The 27,571-nt window shown below is 40.8% G+C and overlaps 2 protein-coding genes across 12 annotated transcripts in view; one reads left to right on the top strand and one right to left on the bottom strand.

Annotated features, from left to right (window-relative positions):
- Window positions 1–2,266: 2,266 nt before the first annotated feature.
- Window positions 2,267–27,571, top strand: part of LOC6737982 (whirlin) — a 31,648-nt gene continuing 6,343 nt past the window's right edge. For 6 of the 11 annotated variants that reach the window (XM_039292993.1, XM_039292990.1, XM_039292992.1 and 3 more), the window contains exons 1-9: window positions 2,268–3,829; window positions 13,356–14,187; window positions 14,385–14,523; window positions 15,670–15,800; window positions 17,840–18,135; window positions 18,387–18,707; window positions 18,763–18,934; window positions 19,028–19,138; window positions 19,199–19,228. In XM_039292993.1, coding sequence (XP_039148927.1) covers window positions 13,369–14,187; window positions 14,385–14,523; window positions 15,670–15,800; window positions 17,840–18,135; window positions 18,387–18,707; window positions 18,763–18,934; window positions 19,028–19,138; window positions 19,199–19,228 — 2,019 coding nt within the window. In that variant the 5' untranslated portion in view covers window positions 2,268–3,829; window positions 13,356–13,368. Of the gene's footprint in view, window positions 3,830–13,355; window positions 14,188–14,384; window positions 14,524–15,669; window positions 15,801–17,839; window positions 18,136–18,386; window positions 18,708–18,762; window positions 18,935–19,027; window positions 19,139–19,198; window positions 19,229–20,497; window positions 20,593–20,937; window positions 21,212–21,901; window positions 21,974–27,571 lie in introns of all 11 variants that reach the window. The other 5 variants (XM_039292991.1, XM_039292987.1, XM_044922792.1 and 2 more) reach the window with 2 other exon arrangements.
- Window positions 22,162–26,508, bottom strand: LOC6737981. The gene is made up of 2 exons (XM_016171438.3): window positions 26,368–26,508; window positions 22,162–22,592 (listed from the first exon to the last, which is right to left on the bottom strand). The coding sequence occupies exon 2, from the start codon at window positions 22,574–22,576 to the stop codon at window positions 22,340–22,342; it is 237 nt and encodes a 78-aa protein (XP_016031780.1). The 5' UTR covers window positions 22,577–22,592; window positions 26,368–26,508; the 3' UTR covers window positions 22,162–22,339.

Raw genomic sequence — 27,571 nt, 5'->3', positions numbered from 1 at the left:
GGAGGTAAATTTCTAGCGTACAAAAGCGTTTCGTCATAACTGAGAAGGAATAATCGATAACCTCAAGCAGACACAATGACGCAGTTGGAATGACATAATTCAACACATACCCACAAAGAAAATTGATAAGACAGGGTCACAACTGCAGGTCAAAACAAGAAATTCAATTAGAAAGTCCTAGAAGAAAGAGGGGGATTAGGGCTGGCGGTATCATGACGACAGTCTAGTTTGGCCTTCTCCATTCCTCCATGCCACACACAAGCCCCCACCTCTTGCGGGTTACACCCTCTTCCTTAACGATTCCCTCGACCATATACCCACCATATAGCACGTGTACATTTCCATCGACACCAGGTGAAACCTTCAAACAAAAAACAGCCAAACACAAAAAGGAAAACACGAAACTTAAAACGAAGACTCATGCCAGGTGACTTAAATACCCTTGCGAATTGGATATTTATCAAATGCGAATGATATTTGCAATAGTAATACTGTCTTTGTATGTAATTTTAATACCAACGCTTCATTAAAAACTTTTAATAAAATGAAAAAAATTGGAAGCATTTAAAATAAAACATTATTTAAAAAATATAATATAATTTGAAAAAATACATTTTTATATATAAAAGTATTTGTATGGTTAATCAAATGAATTACTATTTTCTGCAATCCCCTGGAAACTTCACGGCAAAGGAATCATGCCGTTATTTTCAGTTGCCTGCTTTTGAGCGCTTTTCTCAGGCAGGCGAGAATGCAACAACGTGTCGGGCCCTCACTCACACTAGTGCCCTTCGCCCATTTCCCACTCTCTCTGACACACACTCACCAGCACACAGCCTCCCTAGAGAGAGAATAAAGGACCTGTGCTACCTGCCAAACTAGTCCTTCTCTGCTTCTTCCTCATCGTGTAGCTCCTGTCACATATTTTTGACGTTTCTTTGCCAGCTGTGTTGAGTTCTTGCGTGGGAGAGTTCCCCAACAAAAGAGACAGAGAGAGGGAACTCTGACAAGGAGAGAGCTTTTCTGCAAATTCTGGCATTACCTGGTTCTATTGGGTCTCATCGCATGGGCCTCAGTTCGCTTTTCGGACTATTGAGTGATTTCCCTCTCTTTGGGGAAATTCGAGATGGAGAGTAAAGCGAAGGAAAATGCAGGGGTTGGGGTAGCTGGGAAGGCTTTTGATGGGCGCGGGTTTGTTGGATGGGTATTATGGCTACACCAAGACACTTAATTGGGCAAAAGCTTCAATAAAATGTTGCATTAAGCAATTGTAGCTACGAGATCTTAAGCCGAGCAATTGTAATTTGAGACATTTTATTTCAATTATTTTTATTCGGCATTGATATTACAATTTCGAAAAATTTTAAACTACGTATGAACACTACGGAAAATTAATTTAAATATAATCCCATATTGGTGATATAATTAGGCTATCAGCATTATGTTTATTGTATAGTTCAGACTTTGTTATAGCGATAGAATCTTAAATATTGTAATAGGCGTTAATTAATTTATAGCTGTAAAAATTAATAAGCAATTTTACAATAATAAGATTAACATAAATGCTTGTTATAAACTTTTTATTAAAATCAATTTAAATTTGGAAGGGCAATGACCCGAAAAAGTGAAAATTTTTCATAGTGCACAATTACGTCTACATTTTAGGTGCATGTGGACCTGGTGCCCATAACAAACGTAACAAACGTAACGAAAACAATTACACGAAAGAAATCCTCAAAAAGCACACTGGAAATGAGACTGAGAATACACACCCCCTCGCTCGTATTCCCTCTATCCTGGGACTCCCTCCCCTCGTCCATCTCTTCAGGGACTGCTCAGTGAACATTAAAATAACAAAATCCAAACAACGCAAACTTTGAGTGCAAGACCAACAAGAGAATCCTAGAACCCAGGGCCAAAGAGAGAGGTGCACTCAGAAAAATAATTAAAATGTTAATATACTTGTTAATATCTAAACAAAATTATTACCTACAATAAAGGATACAAAATTAAATTCTTGCAAAATATTAAGTCTTCAATACATTTTCTGATAATATTAAATTCATAGGACATGCAAAATAAGAATTTTAAATAATATTCAACATTTTGTTGTTGTGTAGGAACAGCATACGCGAGAGAGGGAGAAAGCACGAAGCTCGCCAGGACGTCGCCAGTCAGTCTCGGCGGGGATTCTGCTCTCGGTGCGTTGCTCTCTTTGGCTGCACGGAAGCCTACAAAATCGGGGAAAGCTTTTGGGCCGAGGCCTCTGCGAAGCGAAGCCCTCAAAGTAGTCGGAGAAGTGGAGCCAAACGGTCAAGACGCGGAGCTCCGCTGAAAAATAAAACAATATACAGAAGGAGAGAGCGAAGGGAAAGAAACTACAAAATCGCAGCCCAAATCGCGCTTCGTGGAAAAGAAAAAAGTTGGCTACAAAATAATTGCAAAAGGCTTCCGCCAAATAACCCCGAAAAAATCGAAATAAAAAGTGTTTTGAAATGCCAGTTAAGCAAGTACGCCAATTATGGGCTGTCTAAGGCGAAAGAAGGAAAGAGACAGGGCAATTCTGCCTCTTCCGTGTTGTTGTGTGTAATGTGTGAAACGATTTTCCTCCTTCAACAATTTTTTTTGGCAATATGCACGGGGCATGTAGATACAGCGACGAACAGGCTGAACTAGAGCCACAGAGAAGGGCCCTTCATTAAATTGGTTGCAGAAGAATAAGGAAAAAATAAAAGAAACAGTATCAGATGAGGGTTACTTTTTGAGGCAAACACCAAGGAAATAATAACCTTGACGGCTTCTGGCCAAGGCTCTCAACTCGCTGTTCGAGGGTCCGCGTCGTACAACATGGCGTATGCTTAATAAAACCAAAATATTATATGCCAGCAAAAATGCAAACATGTGCAACAAAGTGTGCGTGCGCGTGTGTGGGTGCCAAATAAAATATTAAGCAAATAAATAAGCGATTCGATTCTACTCAACTCCACTCTACGCGATTCCCGATGACGCATTCGAGAAGAGTAGGGCAGAAGGTTAAATTACACAAAACGTCAAATTCGCCACGTACGATAGTCGATTCGGAGTCGCCAGTCCGAAATTCGGTTTCGGTATCGGAGTGCTCGTTCGGGATACGGAGTATTCAGATTATAGGCGTACAGAGAGCAGAAACTATACGGCACATAACACACCAAAACTTTCCAACTGAATTCTGCTATAAGAATAGAAAACCGAAAGAATCACCAAAAAAATTATTAAATATTATCTATGAGCCTCGACCAAAGTGTCCCTGTGTCGCTGGCAAATATCATGCATATTATTTCAACAATTTACTCAACCAGAAAATGTGCCTAGCTCTCTGAGCGTGGGAGAAAGCTTGGCGAGAGAGAGAGAGAGTAGCACCCTCAACCTTAATTCACCACGATAAAATACAACAAAGAGGCAAACTAAAAAATAAATTGAAAAAAAAAAATACTTTCACTCTCGCCACAACGTGGCGGCATCGAGAGGCAGGAAGCGCATAGAGTGACAGACAGACAGAGAGAGACGGACGGACGGACGGCGCTGGAAAACTCAAAGGGAAAACTTTTTGCATGCCACAAGCAGCAGGAGCGTCACAATCAGCATCAGCTGACTGCTGCAGGAAGCCTGGCAGCAGGACAACTGTGTGTTGCGGACAGGACGAGCGTCCGGTCGTGTCACCATCCATTCAATAGGGGCCTCCAGCAAACACTGGCCAACACACAGGCTCCTCAGGCCGCCACTCGCCCACACACACACACACCGCGCCCGAGCAACGGCAGTTTTAATGTATCCTTAGAATTCCAAACAGGTGAGCATACAACCCAAATTGTGAACACAGATAAGGCACAAATAAGGTGCTGTGAAAGGACTTGATACTCGTATAATAAATCATTGTGTTTATAGTTTTGAATGGGCGATAGGTCTGAATGCTTCGGCCAGCAAAAGTGTGCTAAATAAAAAGTTGCGAAACTTGTCACAAGGATATAGTGAATACAGTGGTCTCATTGTTTCAAGTATTATTATTGGTCTACTTTTTGCTATTTTATTGAGCACATAGCTCGATATCAGATTTTAATGGAACTTAACATTTATATGGAACAATACAAGGCGACATGAACTATATACGTCATAAAGATATAGATGGGTTATAAGTTATTTAATATAAAAACGGAAAATACCATCTAGAATCAGACAGTTATCAAATTTAAAAGTGAATATGAACATTTTATAAGAAGTCATTTTCAGCCATTTTCGAAAGTGTGACAATTTTAATTGTTTTAACTTCCCAAATTCGTGTATATCCCCAAAATAAGTTTTGCAGTGAAAGTTTTTTTTTAATATAGGTTACTAAGTCTTAGTTTCACACCTTCCTGTTTCTACAAATAATTACAAATTTCCTATGGACTAACAAGTTCTTGCCGGAAAAAAACGCTCAATTCTTCAAGGACGCTCTTCTCGATTCCAGCTCAAGCCCTGTTCGGCACTCGCACCCTTCAAACGCTCTTCAATTACAGAACTTTTATTCTTTTTCTCCGCTCTTCACGCAGCAATTTGGCTTTAATTGCAACCGCCCCCAGTGCAATCTTAATTTGCATAAATTTTCCGCGAACCGCTCGGACACGTCCCCTTCGTTATACTCATAATAACCACAACTCAGTTTCAATTAAAAGCTCAGCCATCAATTATGCAGAGCAAAAATGATGGCAGCGAACCAAAAAAATCGTTCAAAAAACAAAAGTGTTGCATACTTTTCGGTGGTCCAACATAATAATACTAATAATTCACGCAAGTGGGTAATATTTAGCCGTTGAATTCAATCATGCAAAATGCAAAATAGCAGTGCCGACCACAGAAATGCGAGAAATCAAATTTTCATTTCCAATTAGTGCGGCTGGGCTCCAATCAAATGGGAGCTGATGTAAATAGGCAAACATCACTCATACGCCTAGTACACCCAATGTCCTGTCAGGCTGTGCGCTTCCGCTTTTCGGCAATTAATTAGGCGCAAATTTTAATTAAATGGCGTCAGTGAATGGAATGTTTTCCCGATGACGGCAGTTGGCACTTGGTTCACGGCCATGTTACTTTCTTCTACCCAACACCGAGCTGTGGCACAAACTCATTAAATAGTTATTACTCAGCCTCAGCCCGTGTTCGCCTCAGCCCAAGTGTCAACCACGAGTGTGTTTTTTAGGTTATTAATATCTTACTCGAAATTTTTGTTGACACTGTGTCGTTAATAATGGCTTTTGTGAAAGTGATAAGGCAAACTATATTTTTGGGTCAAGGTGGGTGAGGTTTTTTGGTTTGGGTTATAATTAATCAATTGTCTTGATAAGAAGATCAATTTTGTAATATCTCCCTAGGATCATAATTTGTATATTATGAACGGCAACTCAAATTGTAAATCCATAAAGCGATTATGCTGATATATCTGCTATTGAAGTTACGTGACCCACTTCCCAGTCACCAACTTTAATTACACCCATCATAAAATAAGCCGAAAAACCCTGCCCACCGAAAAGCGAAGGTGAAAGAAAGAAATTCCAATAATTGTTTTATGGTATATCTCAAGGTGTGGGTGACATTCCCTGGCATTTCCGGAACGCACCTCACACCCTGACCTCGCACTATCCACAAGTTTTTGGCTGGCAATCATTAAGTGGCCCAAGCCAAACTAAAGCAAAACCAAGTGGGGTCGAAGAGAGCCGAGCCCTCGCTGCTTTTAGTTTTCGCTGGCATAACAATCAATCTTGGAGCCTACGGCAGGGAAGGAAGCAAGGTGGCAAACGAAGACACAGGTGTCCAGTCAGAAGGATATCGTTAAACGGAAGGCGGGGCTGCCATATCAAATAATCCTTTTTTTTGTTCATGCTCGTAGATATGTATTTAGCAAACTCAAGCTTGAGCACTTCAAGAGCTCATTAAGTGGGCTAACCTTGATGGAGGACATGCGGTGTGCGGGTGAATTGGGGTCGCCTTAGAAATGTTGCAAGTTTTCCTCTTAATTCACTTAAGACTTTCGGTTTGAGTTTGCCAGGACTCACGCGCACACACAGGTGCACACATTATAAATGGCAAATCCTACTGCCGTAAGGTGGCAATTGAATGTCGGACTCCGTCTCTTTCCGTATGACCGTGTGCAAGTCCTTTGAGTATCTTGTATTAAGAAAGTTTCCCTCACCTTTGGCCATTGAATTGGGTCGCAAGGAGGTCTTGATAAAGTAAGGACCATTCAGCAGTTTTCCATAGGCAAATAGAAAAATATTCATAAAACTGGAATTGCGATTTGTCCTTGCAACTTTTCCTTCGTTTCCTCAACTTTTTTTTTTCATTTTCTGCTGTAGGAGGTAAAAAGGATGTGGGATAATAGATTTGCGTCTGTACGAGCGGCTCGGTTAACCTCTATCCTTGTTATTCTCCCTACTTTCAAACCAGGGAAAATTGCCTTAAGTGTGTTGGGGGTCTTGGCTTTGGGCCATGTTTCTGTTTCAGTCTTCATCGGTGACACTAATTGCTGGCTTATTATCCTTATTTGTGGTGGAAATGCGCAGGGTCTGGGGCTTTCCCACGCAACTCAACGATTATGATGACTCTGATAAAACGCTGTATTATTTATTGCACTGCGGGGTTGCCAAAATGTGAACTGCGAGTTTAAACGTGATGAATAATAAATGTCTTTCTTTATGGCTTTCTATTAAGTGTGTCGTTTATGATAAAGTCAGCGTGCTTCAAAGAGCTTCACCAAATTGCAGAAGTAAATAATATAGTTTGTGTGCTCTTTTCTATAGCCACTCAAAACAAACATAGCTTTTTAGACGGAGAATCCTTTGGAAATATTTATAAGCAAATATTTAAATTTAATGAAGTCTAGCAGAAAGCGCAATATATATATGAATTTATTAGTTTTTGCACTTATATTGAAGAGTTTTCCATAGCCCATCGTGGTAATGGCTTCCCTACTGTCTTCCTTCGTTGCGGCATTGTTTGACCTGTTTATGTATTTATTATTGATTTTGGCTGGTGCCCCATTTGGTCGGGCAGTTTATTTTTGGATTTCATTTTCATGACAATGGGTGGTTTATTAACTTTCAGTTAGCTGACACAATAATTAAGGGGCTTATGAGCTGCAGCCTGGCAAGCCAAATTATGTGGAGTTTTCTATAGGAGATTTATGTGAAAAATAATGAAGGCTTTCAGCACTTTAATGCAGAGACAAACGAATGTCAAGCCAAAGGCTAAAATTGTCAATAACATTGATTCATAATTAAGATGAATGGTAATTTAACGCCACTATCATCAAACTTTCATCGCCTCACCTGGGATATTTGTGATTATTTATTCCTGTCATAAATATCAATTTTCAAATGCAGCAATTTCGTACTCCCAGCTACATTGTAGGCATAAACTGGAATTCATGCCGGGAATAATATGTTAGTTGGGCTTGAATCACACCAAGCCCACAGTCACCTTTTGGTTTGTGTGTAAGTTGCGTGAGTTCTTCATTCAACTTGAGACTTTGTCGACTCGAGAGCTTCTTGCTAACCCGAACTCCAGCCATTCGGCGGTACGTGTGTATATATCCTGGTTCCTTTTTTGTTTTTGCTCAGACCCAACTTTTCGTGACTGGACAAAATGCTGCTCGGCGTTTTGTAGGAAATGCCAGCCTGTCCTGGCTGTCCTGTCTCTTGTTGGCACACACACACTCCCCGGATCCTGACTTCCCCAGTTAGTTTCATTTGCCTTTTACATTTCCACACATTTCCTACTTTTTTACCGCTGCACAGGGAGAAAGTTATCGCTTGGTTTGAACTATATATTTAATAAATATGTTTTAAATAAAATCATAAATTATCCACGATCATATAATATCATATGAATGAAATGAAATACATAAATGTATAAATAATTTTCCGTTAGTGTTTTAAAATTTTAATTTATTCAAAATGGAAATATAATCATTAATGGATAAATCACAATACTGATACTGCAGAAGATATAAATGTATCTTATAGGGTTTTGACAAAAAGGACAAACGTTTTTTCCAGAATGTTGTGAGTGTTTTTTCCCGGTGTAGTTGCGTGTCTGTGCATAGACGACCTACTCAAAAGAGGGAAATATGGGCGAAAAACGTGGCGGTGGGTGGTAGGGACAGCGAGACGACGCTTTGCATATTTATTTTATTTGATTTCTGTTCGCTTTTTTGCTACGTTTTTTTAGGTTTGGCGGGGATCTGATATTCCCGCTTATGTAACAAACGCGACGTGTGATTAAAAATTCGTAATTTGCTCGTATATTTCGTATACCTTTCTTCGCTCACCTGGCACCCTTCTTTGTGTGTCATGTTTTTTTTTGTAGCATACCTGAGGCGCTCCACTTCCCTGTTCAACTTTTCCCTTCTTTTTTCGAGCGTGTTTTGTGCCATTTTTGCCGCAGCCATTGCTGTTGTTGTAACCGTTCCTCGTGCTTCATTAATATTTAATTAAAAAATCAATAGTTGACATGTAAGTCAACTTGGTTTGTTCTTCTTTCGGGTCTGGTTTGTTGTACCTTTTCCACGTTTTCGGTTTCTTACGGCCATTTTCTTTCTGTCTGCCCTAACTTATGCATGTGCATTTGTGCATATCTTATTATGGCAGATTTTCTTTTGGCTTCGTGTCGTCTACGTGACGCTTTTAGTTGGAGGAAAAAATCAAGAAAACCACACCCTCCATGCTAGCAGAGGAAAATTTAATTGAAAAGAGGCGGGGCTCATATGTTTGATATATACATATATTTGTTTAACAAAATAAGTAGCTAAATTGATTGAAAACATTACATTGAATCATGTCAATTGACTTTTGTATTTGAATAAACCCATAATTATTATAATTAAAGATCAAGTACCTGTTGCAGGTAGATGGCTTTTTCGACTTTATAGAGTATGTTATTGATCAAGATCACTGGGCAAGTTGACCTGTTCTTGTCCATTTGACCCTCCGTATGAACGCTGTGATCTCGGGAACTATAAAAGGTAGAAAGTTGAGATGAAGCATGCAGACTCCAGTGGCGCCTAAATGGGTATCTGATAGTCGAGGAACTCGACTAAAGCGTTCAATATTGTTTGTACATAAACACATGCATACCAGGCGTTCAAATATCCAATATCAAATAACCGGGGGCGTAAGGTAATTGAGTCGCAGCACTCACAAAGCTGATTAATACATGAACTAGTGCATTTCCATTATGTATTCGATTGCATTGTTTTGTTGTAGTACTTGACTCACGGGGCAAGAAGCAACGTCGTTGTTTGATTAGGTCCTAGGATTATCTTTCATCTGCGGGCAATCAATATGGTACAGAGGAGTGCTGAAATGCTGTTCATATAAATGTATTTGAACCAAGATGCGATTAGGTTAGTGTATTAATACGTGCTAAAACTCAATAATTCGTAAATTTGTATATCTTAAATTCACCTTTCAATTAAATGTCTCACAAATGAGTCACTTTGCGTGAAAAGTATCATCTCTTATTTCTCTTATCTGACAATCAACACGCTGCATATTCTGGCTTATCAGAAACTTAGTAAGAACTCAGCTTTTGGAATGAAGAGAAAATGCACATGTTTTCATGTGATTTGCTGCGCAAGGTAAACAAGGCAAAGTCACGTAACTCAAGTCATTGCTCTGCTTATCAAACTTCCACGAGATCTTGTTCAAGATTTATTGACAGCACCGCGGAAATGGGAAATGGGCAAGGCACATGTTCCCCGTGTGCTACCTGCCTTTTATTTACGCGCAATTAACCCAGTTACAAGTTCGACATGCCGCTTTGGCAAACAGCCCCCACACTCTTGCATATCCTGCATTTATCATAATTACTTCCCCAGAAATTTACCGCCGAAAAAAAGGCAAGCGAAAAAAAAGAAAGGAAAAAATGAAGCTCGTTGATATGATGATGATGAACGTTGATGAATGCCCTGGGCTTAAGCGAACTTCTGCAGCTTTGGTTAATGTTTTAATATGCCTCTGGCAACTATTAAGCGCACTTGAAGAGCTGAACGTTAAATGCCAGGCGCATATTAAACATCAATTATTTATGCCCAGCGATAAACGGGTTTGCGTTGAAAGCAAGTCTTTTTGCATAGCATACATTTGGGGGCCTCCTCTTCTTCCTGTTCATTTGCGCCTGTGTGTGTAAGCATCACAATGCATTGCACTATAGGCTGAATTTGAATTTTTGAAAAGTCCCTAATTCTATATACTATATAATACTATGGTGCCGTACTCGGTTCCGTACTGGTCCCGTACTCGGTCCCGTACTGGTCCCGTACTGGACGTGTTTTTCTTCTGTGTAAAATCAGACAGAACATGCAATGAAAACTGCCTAGGCTCGAGTGCAATAAAAACTGGAGTGAACAATATACAAAACTTATTTTCAAATCAAACAACAGCAACAGCAAAAACCAAAGTCAATGGTGGACAAGGGGGCAAAGTGCAGGCGGCGTGGCAGTGACAACGGCGAAACAGTTACAACAAACTGCCAGCTGTTGGAAGTAGACAAAAACGAGAATTGGAACTGGGCACAGTGGAATTTAAATCCTCAAAAATATCAAAATGTGTTCTGAAAATACAAACTTTTATATTAAAAATATTTGAAAATTATGTGAGCCTCTGGTACATTTGGAAGTAAAATATGTTTAGTTTAAGAAGGTTTTAAAGCATACTTAAAAAGTGCACAAAATTGAGCCATGTATCACACGGTCTATCTATGCACTCTCGACTGGCTGCTTGGCACAAACCAGAGTCAGACTAACAAATTCCGAAAAATGTCACAACGCGTACATGAAAAATGTCCTTGTGTCAAGCGCCAACGACAAACGGCGGCAACTGTGGTTGTGAGTGTTGGTGTGTGAGTGCTTTTTTGTCACCGTTTAGCAGTTAGTTCTTCCTTTAGCGATTGCAAACAAGTCTTTCGCAAACATACTGATAAAGTCCAGCATGTGTTACCCTGCATTCGGGATGAAAACTGTCTTTTGGAGATCCCAAACTTGATTTAATACCCGCTTCTTGACGTAATACCACTATTTTCGCGGTTTGGAACATCATCAGTTTTACCATTTTTAAGTTTGGAAGTTGTCTTTGGGAATTTTCAGAAGGACGATGAAGTCCAAGCTCCACAACTTAATGACAATGAGTGGAGCACTTTTGCCAAGTGCACAGTGCCCCTGTTTGTGAGTGTGTGAGTGAGTGCGGTTCTTGGGCAAGAGTGTGTGTGTGTGTGTGAGTCCTGGCTGTGCTTTACCAAGGTCATGAGTAAATACGTTTGGAGCATGCTGTTTTTGTCGTTTATTCTCTAACAAAGCCAAGCCAGCAACAAGAACAAAAAGAAAAATAAATAACAGAAAAAAAAAATACAAAGAAAAGAGGGAGAGAGTGTAAGAGCAGCAGAGAAATTTATTGTCATATCTATATAATATAGGGAAGCTTCTGCTGATGCTTCTTATTGATATTTATACAAAATACATTGGCACACTCACGCACACTGGCAAACATATGTTTTCCATTGCTGCGCGTGTATTTGTTAGCCTCATTTGTAATGGCGTCTGCTTGCCAATTTGTTGTGTGGCAGAAAGAAATGCAAATGTGTATCGGTAAATCAAAAAGGACATTATTGGCTGCTTGTTAGACGTAAGCACAATTGCCAGCCATTACGTAGGTGTCCCTGTGTGCGTGTGTGTGTGGGTATGTGTGTGTTGCTGACTGAATTAAGCATGTGTGCGTGTTTGGTATGTCCTGTGTTTGTGTTTGCCAATGGTCGACCGCTAAGTGCGCTTAAGCGTCAAACCAAATTGGCCGGCGCTTTGTTCTTCAGCGCTTAGCTGAAAGTGCACTTTACCTTTCCACAACTCTGCTCCCTCTCACTCACTCTATACACGCACACACACACAAACACGCAGCTTAACAACTCAAATGCAAATGCAAAAAAAAAAAAAAAAAATTAACTCACACATGTATCGAGTATTTGAGTACTCGAAACTTATTTGCTATTTACACTCGATTAATCGACAGCGTTTCGTTTATGGCTTTGATACAACTTTTATTGGCATAATCGATGGGGAAGTTTTTTAATTGAATTCGATGGGCTGATCGAAAGTTAAGGAACTTGCCTTGATTGCCATTCGAAATGCATTCATTGAGCTAGTCAGTTTGAAATTATATTGATTCAAACTTTTTTAAAATCAATTTCACTTTATTTGAGTTGTCTGTAACACATTTAGCATGTGTACTACTTAATTGAATACAAATTCAAATTTTTGGTGATTTAAAATAAATTTTTAACATTTACTTGAGATGCTTGACTGTAGGACTTAAGACTGAAAATATGAAAATATGTGTTTGTTTCTTTTTATTTAAACCAATATTCAATTATTTTTGAAGTTTTGCGTTCTGAATGTGAACTACACTTAATTGGACTTTCTTATTTAAAAGAGTTTGGAATGTGGAGTTATTATTGAATGCCAATACATGTGATGCATCTGTTTGTAAAATATACAGCGTTTTTGTTAAATCCTGTAAAATTTCAAATATTTTATATCCAGAACTACAGAATGGCTATCGTGTGCCAGTCATTTCCGTAACCAGGGGCACGGCTAAGTGGGTGGCAATGTGTGAGCACGGCAATTCTCAACTATTTATGAGTAGCGAGGTGCCCTCTTTCCTTCATCAGGACGACGTGTAAATGTGTAAGGATGGTTTGGGCCAGGAGCTCCGCCACCGGGACACATAGAGCTCCGGCTGCCTTTGTGCTAACCTGTTTTTGTTTTGCCAACCAAAGTTGGCACATAAATAATGAAGCACGGGGCATAAGTTCCCATTGATTTCGCAGTGTGCGCAAATGAATGTGTCTGTGTGTGTGTGTTGGCGTGTATGTGTTTGCCGGGCTGGTGGAGCAGGGAAGAGGGGCAGCAGTATACCATATGACTCTGGAGATTAAGCCATTGTTTGCACTGAATGTGGCGCTCAGTCTGAGCGGCGGCTTAGCGGCCTGCGTACGCAAACAAAAGTTGTTCGCGGGATTGCAGATTGAATGGTGGAACGGAGCAGTGCAGAGGGGGTGTTTTAACCCAATTCCGGGCGGTTAGTACCTGGTATGGCAGCCGGAGTCGATTAGGCCTTTTCAAAAAATATGGAAAAGAGACCGTTTCACACATCTATGGGAACAGAGAACCCGTTCTTAGTGGATCGGCTCAAAGTTCAATGTGTAACTCTAGGATTCGAATATGTTTACCCTTTCTACTTTCTACTTTTAGTCAACATTTAACACTTTTATTAATGGCATCCCTTCCATTTCAGCTCCAGCAGTGTAATGCGCCTTGGGGGCAGTGGCATTCCATACGACGGCGACCCCCTGACAATGAGCGCAGCTGGCAACGACTATGCCGAACTCTGTGATCTTGGACCCTCGCGATGGAGTGCCCGACCCTACGGATACAATGCGACCGCAGCGGCAGCCGCCAGCTTTGGCCTTGGGCCCTCAATGGGCGGAACGCAGTCGTCGTCGAGCGTGCCGACGGGCGGATCGGCGGGACTCAGTGGTCACCACCTGCGCAGTAGTGGAGCGCCGGGACCGAGCAGCTTCGAGGCGGAGGACATTGGAATGGCCTTTGGCATGATCAGTCCGCCGCCGGGCAGCGGACCCTACGTTGGATCGTCGGCGGCGGCGGGCGGTTCGCGCGTTGGCAACAGCACCAGTTCGTTGCGCGGTGCCGGCGGTCGATCCGGATTGTATTACTCCCCGCCGGGCACCTCTTACACGATCGTCGAGCGCCCCCACTCGCCGCACTACTACTTCAACTCGGCGGGTGTGCCCACCAAGGGCGGCTCGTTGCCGGGGCGTGGCAGCGCCTATCTCAGCTCCTCACCCGCCAGCCACATGGCCGCCGGAACGGCGGGCACACTGCCCACATCGACGGCGGCCAGTGGGCGATCGATGGGCCAGCACGCGAGCAGCAACGGCAACAAGAAGCGGCCCATATCGCCGGAGCAGGTGCTCCGCATGTTCGGCGCCACCCAGTCGTCATCAGTTCCTACGAGTAGCTACCACTACAGCAACGGCGGCACGCGGGATCGGGATCGCACCGGCAGGCGGAGCCCCGCCAGCAGTCCGCCTTCCACCACCCACCAGGTGAGTGTCCATCTGTTCCTTAATATTCATATAAAAAATTGTAGTCCTAAAAATTGAGAATCTTACGGACTAAAATTTGATTTTCACCTTGATAGTCTTTAAAAGAATCCTAAATACATTCGCAAATGCAATTTATATTCGTTAAATATTCTCAAATGAATTTTATGTGTTAATTTTTCTGCCTTCTTATTTTCCAGATTTATCGGGATCGGGAGCGGGAAAGGGATCGTAGTGTCCCGAATATCCATGAACTTACGACGCGAACCGTTTCCATGTCGCGCGACCAGCAAATCGATCATGGTTTCGGCATTTGCGTAAAAGGAGGCAAAGACTCAGGTGAGTGAATAAATGATAGATTATTCAACTTACTCAACATACTTGGCTCAAAAGAAAACTTCACTGCAAACGGACTACATAATGGTCTTAAAGTGAATTTAATTTAGCTATAAGTTTGGGGGTGGTCAACTAATCGTATACGTGATTTAGGTAACCAGGCAATTTAAAGAAATTTATTGTTTGGGGATGAGCGTCAGGATGAGCGTTTTAAACATAATTTGCACCTTAATCTTATTGGCTTATAGTAAATAAATAAGAAACAGTAAGCCTTGTTAAGCCCTCCGATTTGTCGGAAAAGCCTTCACAACTGAAATTTCCCAACACTTCTCTACCCATTTAATCTGTCCGCTGCCACGCCCCTTGGTGTTTGATACCATGTTACGCCCAGTCGGTTTCGGGTGATGGCTTCTCCGTGTTCTCCGTGCCTTTTCGCATGGGAAGCTCTTACGTGCAATTTAGTTTTCAATTTCGTTTTATTGTCCGGGTCTCACGGAGCCATGTGTCCGTCCGTCCGTCCTCGTTTGAGTAACCACGTGTATTGGCATGGATGTTTGTGTGTGACAAACCGCCAGCAGCTTTGACATTTCCAAGTGCATTTTGCACCTGACTACCTTTTTGGCTAACCAGCCCTTCCTGCCTGTTTTCCTTCGCCTGTTTCCCTTCAACTCTTCCTGCCTTCATTCCCATTTCCTGCCGTTGAATTTATTTTTAGTTTGCAATATGCGGACGGCTTTAAAATCGATAAAAATCTATTTAAGTTGCCACCGTATGCAGGCTTCTCTATTCAGTTCTTCTTCACGTTACCTCGTCGCCATTGTGCACACTCTCATATACGGACACACACACACACAGAAAAACTCACATTCACACACACACAGTCACACAAGTGTTTTATAAATTAAACATAAAATGGCTGCCGCACTCCATCCTCAATCCACTGCAAAATGGCTGAGCTTAATGAAAAACAACGAAAAACGAAGAAAAAAAATGGAAAAATTGAAAAACACAGAGGACCATGAAAGAATGGGGCCTGGGTAATTTCGGCGGGACTCAAAAGGGGGTTTAATATTAAAAATCGAGTGTGTGAGCGTGCTGGCTAATTGATTTCCCCTCCTCCGCCCCCTGTTTTTATTGTTTTTTTTCCAGGCTTAGGCGTCTACATCTCACGCATCGAGGAAAATTCGGTGGCCGAGCGCGCTGGCTTGCGACCCGGTGATACAATCCTAGAGGTGAATGGCACCCCCTTCACCTCAATCAATCACGAGGAGGCGCTGAAGGTGAGCATCCCACAAAATATTTACGCTCGCATAAATATTTATATCTTCTTTGATCTTTATTAAATATTTTGTAGTAGCTAATGTTGTTTATACTTAGATCAAAATCGATTAAAGCATACAGCAATGTGGGGTGGGCAGAAAAGGTCCTTTGATACCCAAAAAATTTTACTTTATTGAATAATAAAATAGATTGACTTGGGAACGGTATTTGGTCTTGATCAAATTTTAAGCAAAAATGTGAATTAATATGTTGTTAAATTTTATCTTAAACGTTAAAGGTATCTAATTAAAATCATTTTTTCGAATTCACTGAAATTGCAAGTAAAAATGCAGAAATAAATTAAATTCTTTTTTGAGGCACGAACTGTATCCACTTCTGTGAATTTCCTTCTAGTCCTCAGTTCATTCTTTCGTTCGACCCTGACAGCCATGTCAAATTTTTCTTCCATCAAAAAATATCTAATTTTATTGTACGCCTTATTGATTTTTAATGCGATTTTCCAGCCAGGCCCTACTGGTATCGGCAGGCTCAGTTTGTCAATCGCTGGCTCTTAATAGTTGTCCATAATGGGGTTCTATCCATCAAGCATAACAGTATACATATATTTGTATGGACGTACAACGGGTAAACTGTATTCAGTAGGCCACCATCGTCTTTTATGGTCGACACTTGACAGAGTAACCAAAAGAAAGGGCTTTCCTCGGCCCTTCGATGGTGGCAGCTGCCTACAAACGAAAGTCAATTTATTGTGGAATATATATATATATATATATATATATATTTTCTCAAACATATTACTACATAGATGGCTGAAGGGACGAAGGCTTAGGTTTGGCACTAGATTGGCACATGCTGTGCCATTTCTCACGCTTTCGAGCAATTTAAACTTTAACCGATTTCGACAGAACTTGTTTGGGAACCCACACAGCCAGGAAACATAAATATAGATGCATATATATATGCATATATATAATCCATTTCTCGTATCGATTGCTGTCTGCTTTGAGCGATTTTTCGTAGTTGTTTCCTCTACAAGTATATAAATCTTTATGCACACGATACAGTTTTGTATGAATATTACTTAACCAAATACGAACATATATTTGAGAAAAACCATGAAAATAAAATCAATAATACACTAATACAAATATACACTGAGAAAAAATTGGCAATAGATTAGTCGCATTTTGTATCAGAATTTGTTTGGTATGTTTTATTTTTGTTAAATGCTTTTTATTTACACACTTTTAGTTGGTAGCTTCTGTTGACCGACTGCAAAGGACTGACGTTTCTGCCAACACAGTAGAGAGCTCACATTTTATAAATTTAAGATTCCATAAGCTGCCACACATCCTTTTAACTAGAAAACTGAGCTGAAAAGCATTTCACAACACATTTACATCCCTGCTGGATGTCAAGGAATCTAACCACAAATGCTATGATGCTGCACTTCAGTTTGATATAATCCTTATACATTTATTAAAAATAAGTGCTGTTGGCCGAAAAGTCCACCACAAACCGAAAAATTAGGACTTTAACCGAACCTGGAAGCCCCTAAAAGCAGGCAACACCTGCGTGGATTCACAGACCAATTTGCACAAAGCACCCGCACATAGCCCCCTTTCTCCATGGACCAACACAACTTTGCACATTCTCACATTAGTTTTTTGGTCAGAAACAATTAAAATAATGACAGCAAATTGTGGCAAGCTTCACTGAGAACAGACAACAAAATCAGACCGCAAAAGGCCGCCGACAAATGAAAGTCTGGCGAATTTTGGGTGGTATTTCAAGTTCGTTACTCCGCCCACAGTAAAAGTTAATTAATAATATTGGAAAATTCCGGCACCACGTTACGTACACGTTTTTGTCCAAGCAATTGGCGAATTTCCATTTCATTTTGTTCATTTTCCTTTAGTACTTTGCTCCATTTTCCCACTCTCTCTTTCTCTCTTCTCTTGTTGGTTCGTTCCGTTCTGCTCGCATCTGTCCTCTCTTTTTTGTGTCTCTTCTATTGCCACATTTTTTCTTAACGCAGAGATGTGTGCAGATATTGAAATCGTCACGTCAAATCAGTATGACGGTGCGAGCGCCGCCCACTCTGAACTCGACCGCCCCGCTCCACGGCTTCGGTCCGCCCTCCCGCGACCCCATGTACGCGTCGATGGCTCCCCCCCTGCACCCACAGAACCAGGCGGCAGCGGCAGCAGCGGCGGCGGCGGCCTCCGGGGCGGGTCTGCCCTTCCGCCAGACCTGCTCCTGGATGGACCGCCACGGACGACCCGCCTCCCCGCCCATGGAGTACGGGGGCAGGCGCAGCGAACGAAGGGATCGGTGAGTATATAGAATAACACACGTATTTCAAAATTAGCAGCCCTTTTTGAAAAAAAATATTAAAACAAAAGACCCTAAAATGTACCGATGATCGACAAGCATTCTATAACTGAATCCCAATTTTCATAATACTTCGGATTCTGTACTATGAAATTGATGCGATAGGGTTTTCCCTTGAATACATCCCTGTTTTTCCTACAGAATGTAGCTTCTAGCTCTTAGTTAACATCTTAACACTCTAACCCTATTAGCATACGTCGTGTGGAGCTGCTGATCGAGCCGGGTCAGTCTCTGGGCCTGATGATCCGTGGCGGCGTGGAGTACGGCCTGGGGATCTTTGTCACCGGCGTGGATAAGGACAGCGTGGCGGATCGTTCCGGACTGATGATTGGCGACGAGATCCTCGAGGTCAATGGGCAATCCTTTCTCGATGTGACGCACGACGAGGCGGTGGGTCAGTTGAAGTACCACAAACGCATGTCGCTGGTGATACGTGACGTGGGCAAGGTGCCCCACTCCTGCACCTCCATCGAGATGGAGCCCTGGGACGCCTACAGTCCAACGGGCACAAGGTGGGTCATAGACAGATCTAAATCTCCTTTCAATTCTACAAAGTCAACTTTGCAGAGCACGCCGAAAAGGTCAAATTGCGACCATGGTGGAGGAGAAGGCGCGCTCCCTGCTGCCCCGTCATCACTTTGCAAGCCTTTCGTACTATATTGCCGAATATAGTGCGAAAGCAATGACCATAGATGCCTTTGTTGCCGTCTTGTTAGAGATGTTAGATACGTACGAAAAGGTGAGTGCTTAAAGCCTAAAGCCCAAGGGACACCAGAATAGGAGCATTTAAATTGGGAGAAACTAATATACATTAATTAATTTCTCATCTTAGCACACGCTAGTGACGGAAATACGGGAATTAGTTTTCCCCGAGGATCGCACGCGATACGATGAGCTCGTCTATCGCAGAGAACGCGATCCTTATAGCGTGGATAGGCATAGGGTAAGCCCGTTGATCTCCATACCCTGTTAACCCCCATGTAAACTTTATAATTTTTTACAGCGTAAGGGAGACCCCGCCCGTGATTTGCCGGTAAGCTTTTTAGAAGATTTATTCTACGACACAGACACAATATATACTTAGTTAAGAGGGAGACACTACTATATCCCAAAAATACACACTGAGCATGTTCAGCCAAATAAACTCTAAATAACTTTGACTACTGTTCAACCGGTCTACTGTCTACTATTCGTCTATATACCTACTCTACTATCTATACTATACTATATAACTCCCACAATGTGTTTATTGTTTAGTATATCTTTCTCTTCTTGCTGTTGTCGTTGATAATTGTTGTCACTGTATGTTTGTAACTTTTACTTTAACTTATTTGTTCCAACTGTAGAAAAAATACAAATAACACTCGACAAAAGAAAATCAAAACAAAACTTGTAGTTTAATTGTTGAACGAGATACATACACTTGATACTTTCTTTAGCCACCCGACTCTAAACCAGTTATTGCTTCTTTCATTTACAAAAAAATTGCATGTAATTTGCTTTTATTTTCTTTTGAGAAAGCTTTCAGAAACTCGCTTACATCTGATTCGGCCCTTTGCAAGTAAAATTGCATTTCAAAACAAAAACAATCAAATCGAATGTCAATTTTTCCAACCAATACCCACATATACATACAACTTTACTCTACATTGTAGTGGCGAAGTTTTTACATATTTTATAGCAATAAGAAGAAGACTGTTTGTAAAAATATGTATTTTAAGCCAAAAAGAAAACCAAATCGATCGGAAAAATAGCTTTGTGGAAACTCGACACAATTTAATTATTTTCAAATGTGCAGTTGTGACTCCAAATGAGCCAAGCTGTAGTTGTACATACGGAATACAAAAAACTTAGCTGCTTTGATAATGGGGTATGACAAAGCTCAACCTAATAGTAATCTTTAGATTTAGTACACTAAGTAATAAAATTATTGTAAAATATCAAATTGATCTCATGTAATCCCACGTAAAAATGCACTTAAAAGGATAACCAAGAAACCACAACAGTCACCATGAATCAGCACCAATATAAAATACCAATCAATTTAACTACCGATCGAAGTACGAATGCACTCCCTATCACTCTATCTTTGTCGCTCTACCCAGACGCTATCTCTGTCTCACTCTCTCTCCATCTTTCTGTCTATGCTTGGTAGAATTCTACAGAAGCCTAGACTAGAGCCCCCTCTCACTCTCACTCACTGTCAAACCTTTCAGCTGTCACTGTCTCACTCGCAAATCGTATGCAAACCAAATCGTTCGTTTCGTTCCATTCCGTACCATTCCGTTCCGCTCGCCAACAGGTAACTGCCGATGATTTGGAAATAATAGCCGCCACCGGACGGAGTCCTTCGTCGGACTCGGGCCTGGGCATGACCGTTACGGATATACACAAACGGTACCTAGCCACTTACCTATAATCCATATAACCCTATATCCCAAAATATCCCATCCTAAACAGTGTTGGATAGGGTAGTAGTAGTTTACAAAAGATATGCAAAGCCTTATTTAACATTATCATAGTGTGCAGGTGAAAAGATAAGGATGCTTAAAGCTTATAGAACTAAAAATGCTTTCATTCGGAATTATAAAATTTTAGCATTGTGTAAGTCATTTTATAAAAGGAAAAACCCTATATAGATATATAGCTCGACAATATTCTCCAGGGATTTCCCAACACTGACCCCTAAGCACCCACTTCCCATCATAACAGTTAACTGACCTGTGTATATGTATACGCTAGACCCGCACTACAGTTGCCCCATCGGCCCATGTCGGCGGGACCCATACTGCATCGCTCACAGCCAGCATCACATTATCAGACAGGCAGCAACCAGTCCTCATCATCATTGTCGCCTCCACAACAACAACAGCAGCAGCAACACTATCAACCCCACCATGCCTCATTGCGTCATCTGGGCGGTATCGGCGGCAACGTGGGATCCGGTCGTCATCATCACCATCCGTTGGGACCAAGTCAATTGAAATTCAGGCAGACCAAAGACAATCAGCAACAGGTCAGGACTGAAGCGAGTCGCGCGAATAGGGTAGCAAGCTGGAAAAGTTCTATATATGTATATTGTTACCACTAAAGGTCTACTTTTCCGCAAGCTGTTCTAAAAACTTTAAATCTGTCGAAGATACCTATCTCGAAACATTCGTATCTAGGTTCTTTGAAGAAAATTACTCGATGAGTCTCCTGAGAAAGTTTCCTATTTATTTTCTGAAAATATTTTTTGGCACCTAAATCTATGACTGATCAATATGCTGTTTTTTAAGTTTTTCTAAGCTTCTATTAAAAAATTGACATTCGGCTGGTTACATCGCCGAGTTTTGCAATCTCCAGCTCTTGTCTGTCTGTCGTATATGTCTTACTTTATTTTGTATCTTTAGTGGTTTTATCACTCTCTGTCTATCTACTTTTTGTATCTTTGTCTCATGTTGTGTGTAACGTCTATTGTCGTTTTTTTATACTTTTGAATCTTTTTCCATGTTTGTCCAACTGCTCAATGTGGTTGATGTTTGCGTTTTTGTCTCTGTTTCCGGTTATGTTGTACTTCCTTATTAAATGTTGTCCAATTGGCTATTGAGTGTTGTAATACTGTTAAGTCGCATTTAGACCAGTGCCAAATCGAATTGGTCGTCGACCAGAGAAGCACATAAGCCGCTGAAAAATGTATCTTGTAAATTCTTTTATCCCGGCTTAGGAATACGGCTGTGATGAGCACAGAACTCGCCGGGGCAGCGAAACCCTTTTACCGGAATACGAACCAGATGCGGTGAGTAAACGAGACGATAGCGATTTTGTCGTAGGATCTGACATCTCTGGGGATTAAATATAATATCTTATAAATGGTAGAGCAACAGATTATCCACATAGTTCCAAATAACACTCCATTTGCTCATGCCATGAAGTTTCATTTCATGATCAGCACACTAACTTAAAAACCCGCATTATAAAGAAATCTCCATTTTTTGTATACTTTAATTCTTTGTATCTGCAACTGTATCTGTATCTATCGTACGTTAACTAAGCTAACATCTAGACTTAAGCACTATCCTAAGTAGGTATCGTATATTATGTGGGGCTATGTGTGGGTAATGCATCATGTTTGCCCATCCCATCCAGTGAATGTGGGTCCTCCTCACATCTTGTCGTGCATGGAGGAGCCCTCGGCCACCATGGGCAGATGGTAATCGCGTGGCGGCGTAAAGGGTCGCACAAAGTGTCTCCACTGACGGTGGTGCAGGGGCGGGGGCGGCTGGATGGGCGTGGCTCCGACGGCTGTCACCGCATGATGGTGCTGCTGATGGCAACTGTTGGGCTCAAATTTCGGGCGTGGTATGCGCAACTGTTTGATCTCCGTCAAATAGGTCTCCATGTTGTTCGCCGGTCGCCTGTTGATGTTTGATTTGTTTAAATGATTTGTTGGTCTTTGGCAAAGTTGCAATCAGTGTGGAGTGGACTTTGTTTGAGGGTTTGACGTTGCACTCGTTTGGAAAAGTGAGGGAAAATAAATAAAGGTCACACCAATGAATTCAATTTAACTAACTGATTATTCTTATTATTCATTACCAAAGACTTATCAAGACATTAATATTTGATTCTAATAATTTCAATATAAAGAAGATCTTAGAAGTATTTCAAAGAATACTTTGTAGTAAAAATCTTTTAAATTTGTATTTAAAAGATTGTAAACACAACGCTGTTAAAACTCATTCCAACTAGCAAGAATTGCGCTGCAGTAAAAAACTATTTTTATGTGCAGCTAACTTCACACCAATGAATTCAATTTAACTAACTGATTATTCTTATTATTCATTACCAAAGACTTATCAAGACTTTAATATTTGATTCTAATAATTTCAATATAAAGTAGATCTTAGAAGTATTTCAAAGAATACTTTGTAGTAAAAATCTTTTAAATTTGTATTTAAAAGATTGTAAACACAACGCTGTTAAAACTCATTCCAACTAGCAAGAATTGCGCTGCAGTAAAAAACTATTTTTATGTGCAGCTAACTTCACTTATGCACTTAACTTCTTATTTGAGTTAGAGCGAAAAGACGAGCTCTTCAATCTTTTGATGAATGTTTCCCCGTGTGAGCAAACTTCAGTGGGCCCCCACAACTTGTTGAGTAAGTGCGGCAAAAGTGAAAGTAAACCCACCGTCAAAACCCCAATGTACGGTGGTGGTGCTATGTGTGTTCGGCTAGAAGACAAGACAGGAAAATTGCAATAATTTCCGCAAAAGGCGTTCAACCGTATCACATGCAGACAGTCAAGTTCAGGGCAGGATTTTGGATTTCAGTTCGCAAGAAATTGATTTGGATGGCTGTGGCAGCGGGGAAATGAGTAGCTAAACGGCTTGCGATCCGCTTCCTTAGCCCTGTTTACACAGCTGACACCATTTGGGCCGGCTTGACCGACCGATGAACGATGGCCAATGGACTGGCGGACAGAAAGACTGGATGACTGGAGGACGGACCAGAGCCAGACGGCAGCAGCTGAGTAACCAGTTTGATTTCAACTACAACTGACAAACAACTTTTTGTTGGATGTCGCTTGTCTGGCTTATGGGACACTCACTTTTTCGAAATTACAGGGAATCGACGGAGTCGGGTATAGAAATCGAGGTGGGGGGGAGATGTTGAGTTCGGGCCAGAGCAACGGCCAAGACCAAAAGCTCGAAGTGGGTCATTAGAGAAATGTACTAAATAAGGTACAAAACTTTGTCAAGAGCAAACGTAAATGGAAAGTAAATTGTTGTAGCTGCAAGTTTTCGACCCAAAAGCAAGTACGAGACGAGAAGAAGTTGTTTGTTTATAGTGTAAATAAACCATTTGGATGCGTAGCGAAAACCAGTCTACTGAAGTAGTTGAAAACAAAAACAAACCCAAATCCGGTCTACAAATTCAATGGGTGTCAAATATAATTATGAGATTGAGCCCAGTTGGTGAACTGTCAGTTTGAAGACATGTCTGTCAATAGAGAACACTCTTACCCATCATAATGAGAACCTTAATTGCGGCAAGGGGGCAGGGAGGTGCGAAGTCTTGAATCTTGATAAACCGTTATGACAAACTCTTTTGCGTCTATCCATTATGTTGTTTTAGCAATCCGGACACCCCGTCATCTTTTGACATTATTAATTATACTTGACTGGGTTCCCCGGGGGACACGTAATGATGCTACCTTTTAAATACTCTTAAAAATTTGTGGAGTTTTTATTAGCCTAGGGAGACATTTTGAAGAAATCGAATTTGGACTTAATATAAGCTGTGTTTTAAAAATTAATATTTAAGTAATTAAAACTGAAAATATTGCTTTGTTTCGCGAAATTCGTCTTTAACATTTAAAAAATTGAATATAACTAAATTGTGTTTTGCAAGCTAAGTGTAAAAATCAAAATTGGTTAACCGATATTTTGGCCGCCTTGTGACATTATCTTTTATTGCATTCGTTATCTTTTGACAGGTGAGTTTTTTGTAAGTTTTGCAAGCAGCAATTTTATTTGAATTTAAAAACCATAATTTGTTCGACCTTGCAATGGCATTAATAAAATCCAGCTTTACTACTGAACTGCGTTCGGAAACTCCATCGATTTGGTTGACCAATTAGTGTTGAACTCCAATCGCCCCCGTCCTCCTCCGCTGCGTATCTAATGACAAAGAGGTGCCCCCGTCCCCAGCCTCCAGTTCCCCAAATCCCCCAGCCTCCGAGTGAACAACAAGGTCAATGGCATGTGCTATGAATGATGATTGCCAGCTTTTCGATTCGAGTTACAAAAATGAGCTACTACATAGCAATAGCTACGGCTAAAAAAACATCATCAAATACGACAACAAATCTTGGCTGCAAAAGTTTGCAAAGTCATAAATTTGATTGATTTTGAAATGGTTGCCCTGAGCAGCTTACCAAAAGACGCAAAAAAAAAAAAAATACGAAAATGATTGAACAAATTGGGAGAAAAATTGCCCGAAAATGATGATGTGCGTAGGGAAAATACAGTTAAATGGGCTGACATCAGGCAATTGACTGAAAGTTTTCATTATTATGTGGAAAATTCTCTTTCTCTTCTGTGAAAGTTGTGTGCCTCCCGGTTCCCGGTTAAAAAAGTTGAAGTTGGAGTTGTTCCTTTGGTTCTGGTGAAATTTTTCTCGTTCTTCCAGTCGGAACCTTATTTCGTCAACTTTTTCTTAAGTTAAACAAAAGGCGAACATTTAAAATGTTGTCTAATTCACACTATTGTTATGCCAACGATGAAGTCAGACATGCCTGAGATCAGAGTTGAGTTCTGTGTTGTGACACTGGATATGAATAATTGTATTCACATTTTGGGCTAGCTCATTGACCTATAAAATAAAAACTGACAGCTGACCGAATGTCTTGGAATAATTTATCAAATCTCTGGCTCTGAATTCGGCGATCAGCGGTGATGAGAAGTGGGTCAAAGTTGGCCAGAATCGATTGGTTAACCGAAGCCAATTTTGATGAACACATGAAGAGTGGGCTCTTTGTGAACATCCGGAACGATGTTTTATTGGAGCAATCTCCATTAGGTTTCTCCTCGGAAAAGGGGTATTCGTATTTATGCTTTTTGTAAAGGCAATTACTTGAGTCAGTTGTCAGTGCCCTTAGGCCCAAAGACACTCTGAAAGGCTGTCTGAAAAGCCATTAAATGCCTTTCGTTCGTTGGTTCTGTGTTTTTGCGCATTTCTACCTAACCACTTTGGCTTTCCCTACAGCTGACAGCCGATGGTTTTTCTGGGTCGAAATGTTTAGCAACTATTTCGCAGTCTTACCCACCTAGAATCCCCCCATTTCCGTAAGGCAACTTAATTGCAAAAAAGAACGACAACAAATCAGGCGAAACCGCTGTCTGGTCTGACTGCGTCTCAACTTCATTCTGGCAATTAAGAAAAGTAACAAAGGAAATTAGCTCAGCCGAAAAAGGTGAGAAATAGTAGTTAATTAAATGCAAAACTCAAAGCAATAAAACAGCAGAAACGTATTGCGATGATATAACCAACCACAGAAGAGTCAGACCAAACTTCTGCTAGCATTATTATTTATGCAACAATTTGGCAGCAAACAGAGCGCGAAATGTAACGAAACGCGAGATTTGTCAACTCCACTGGCAACTTTTTTCTCGTCCAATTTAATACGCACTTTTAGCTGATGCTTGTTGGCCGCACAAATCGGTGTAAACGTTTATTTTCCTCTGATGACTGGGTTTTCAACCTCACGCTCGAAGCGACGACGCGCGACTGAAACTGCAGACTTTTCTGAAGGTAGAGCTCCGGCTGAGTCCATAGTTTCTGCTGCTGCTGCTGCTGCCCGGTTGTAGTTGCTCATGTTGCTGCTGTTGTTTCTGCTGCGGCTGCTGCTGCTGCTGCGATTGCTGCCAAAAGCCAACCAAGTTGACGATGCCCAGCCAGCCGCAGCAGCAAGTTACTCTTTTTCGGCCAGAGTCGTGGGCAGATGCTACAGAGTTTGACCAAATCTTTTAGAGACCTTGCGAACTGCTAAAAATAGTTGAACTTCCGTAGCTAACTAACATTTCAAGTCAATTGGGAAGCCAAAACAAAACTATAACAAAGTTCTGTAGCAATTTTTGACGATTGGGAATAACACTTGGTTTGCTTTTAGAATATATACGTTAATTATAAGACTATATTAAAAACGAAAAGACAATCAACAATCAATAGCTGCAAATCTAACTTAATTAACGCTCAGCTATATTGATTTGTTAATTAATAATTTTAAAAAATATTTTACTTACTTGTATAACTACTTTTTCACCGATAATATAACTTTTAATTCATAAGTGAATTAGCATTATATCACATATATAATTATATTATAGGATATGATTCCTTTAATTATTTTATTACTCAACACTCATTATACTGCAAGCATTTGACTTTGCTAGAGCATTTTTGAGTTGGCTTGGCATATGCATATTTTCCAACTTGGGGTTTTTATTGTTGCGTTAAGTTTTGCTTTCTTTGACGTTTTGCCACTGAACGTTTTCCCAGTTACTTTTTATGGCCTAGTAATGTAAAAAATTACCCACAGCGACGACAGAAACAATAGCAGCCGATTTGATAAACAAAGATTGTCAATATTTATGACTAAAAATTATACTGCAATTATATCGCCAAGATTTATGTACATGCTGTAAGTGCGAGTGTAAGAGTGCGATTTACGCAATGCTCCAACTAGAGTGACAAATAAATAAAGTGTATCTGTGGGATACTGCAGCTGCCGTACACTGCAGCTGTGCTGCGTTTTTGGTTTCCATCGGCCACAGATATTTTTTTTGTATCTCTACAGTATTTACCAATTGGGTTTTTTTTGTTTTGCTCGAACA

This window comes from Drosophila simulans, chromosome 3L (assembly GCF_016746395.2).
Source record: "Drosophila simulans strain w501 chromosome 3L, Prin_Dsim_3.1, whole genome shotgun sequence".
Lineage (NCBI taxonomy): Eukaryota > Metazoa > Arthropoda > Insecta > Diptera > Drosophilidae > Drosophila > Drosophila simulans.
This window is presented reverse-complemented; position numbering and strand designations above follow the sequence as displayed.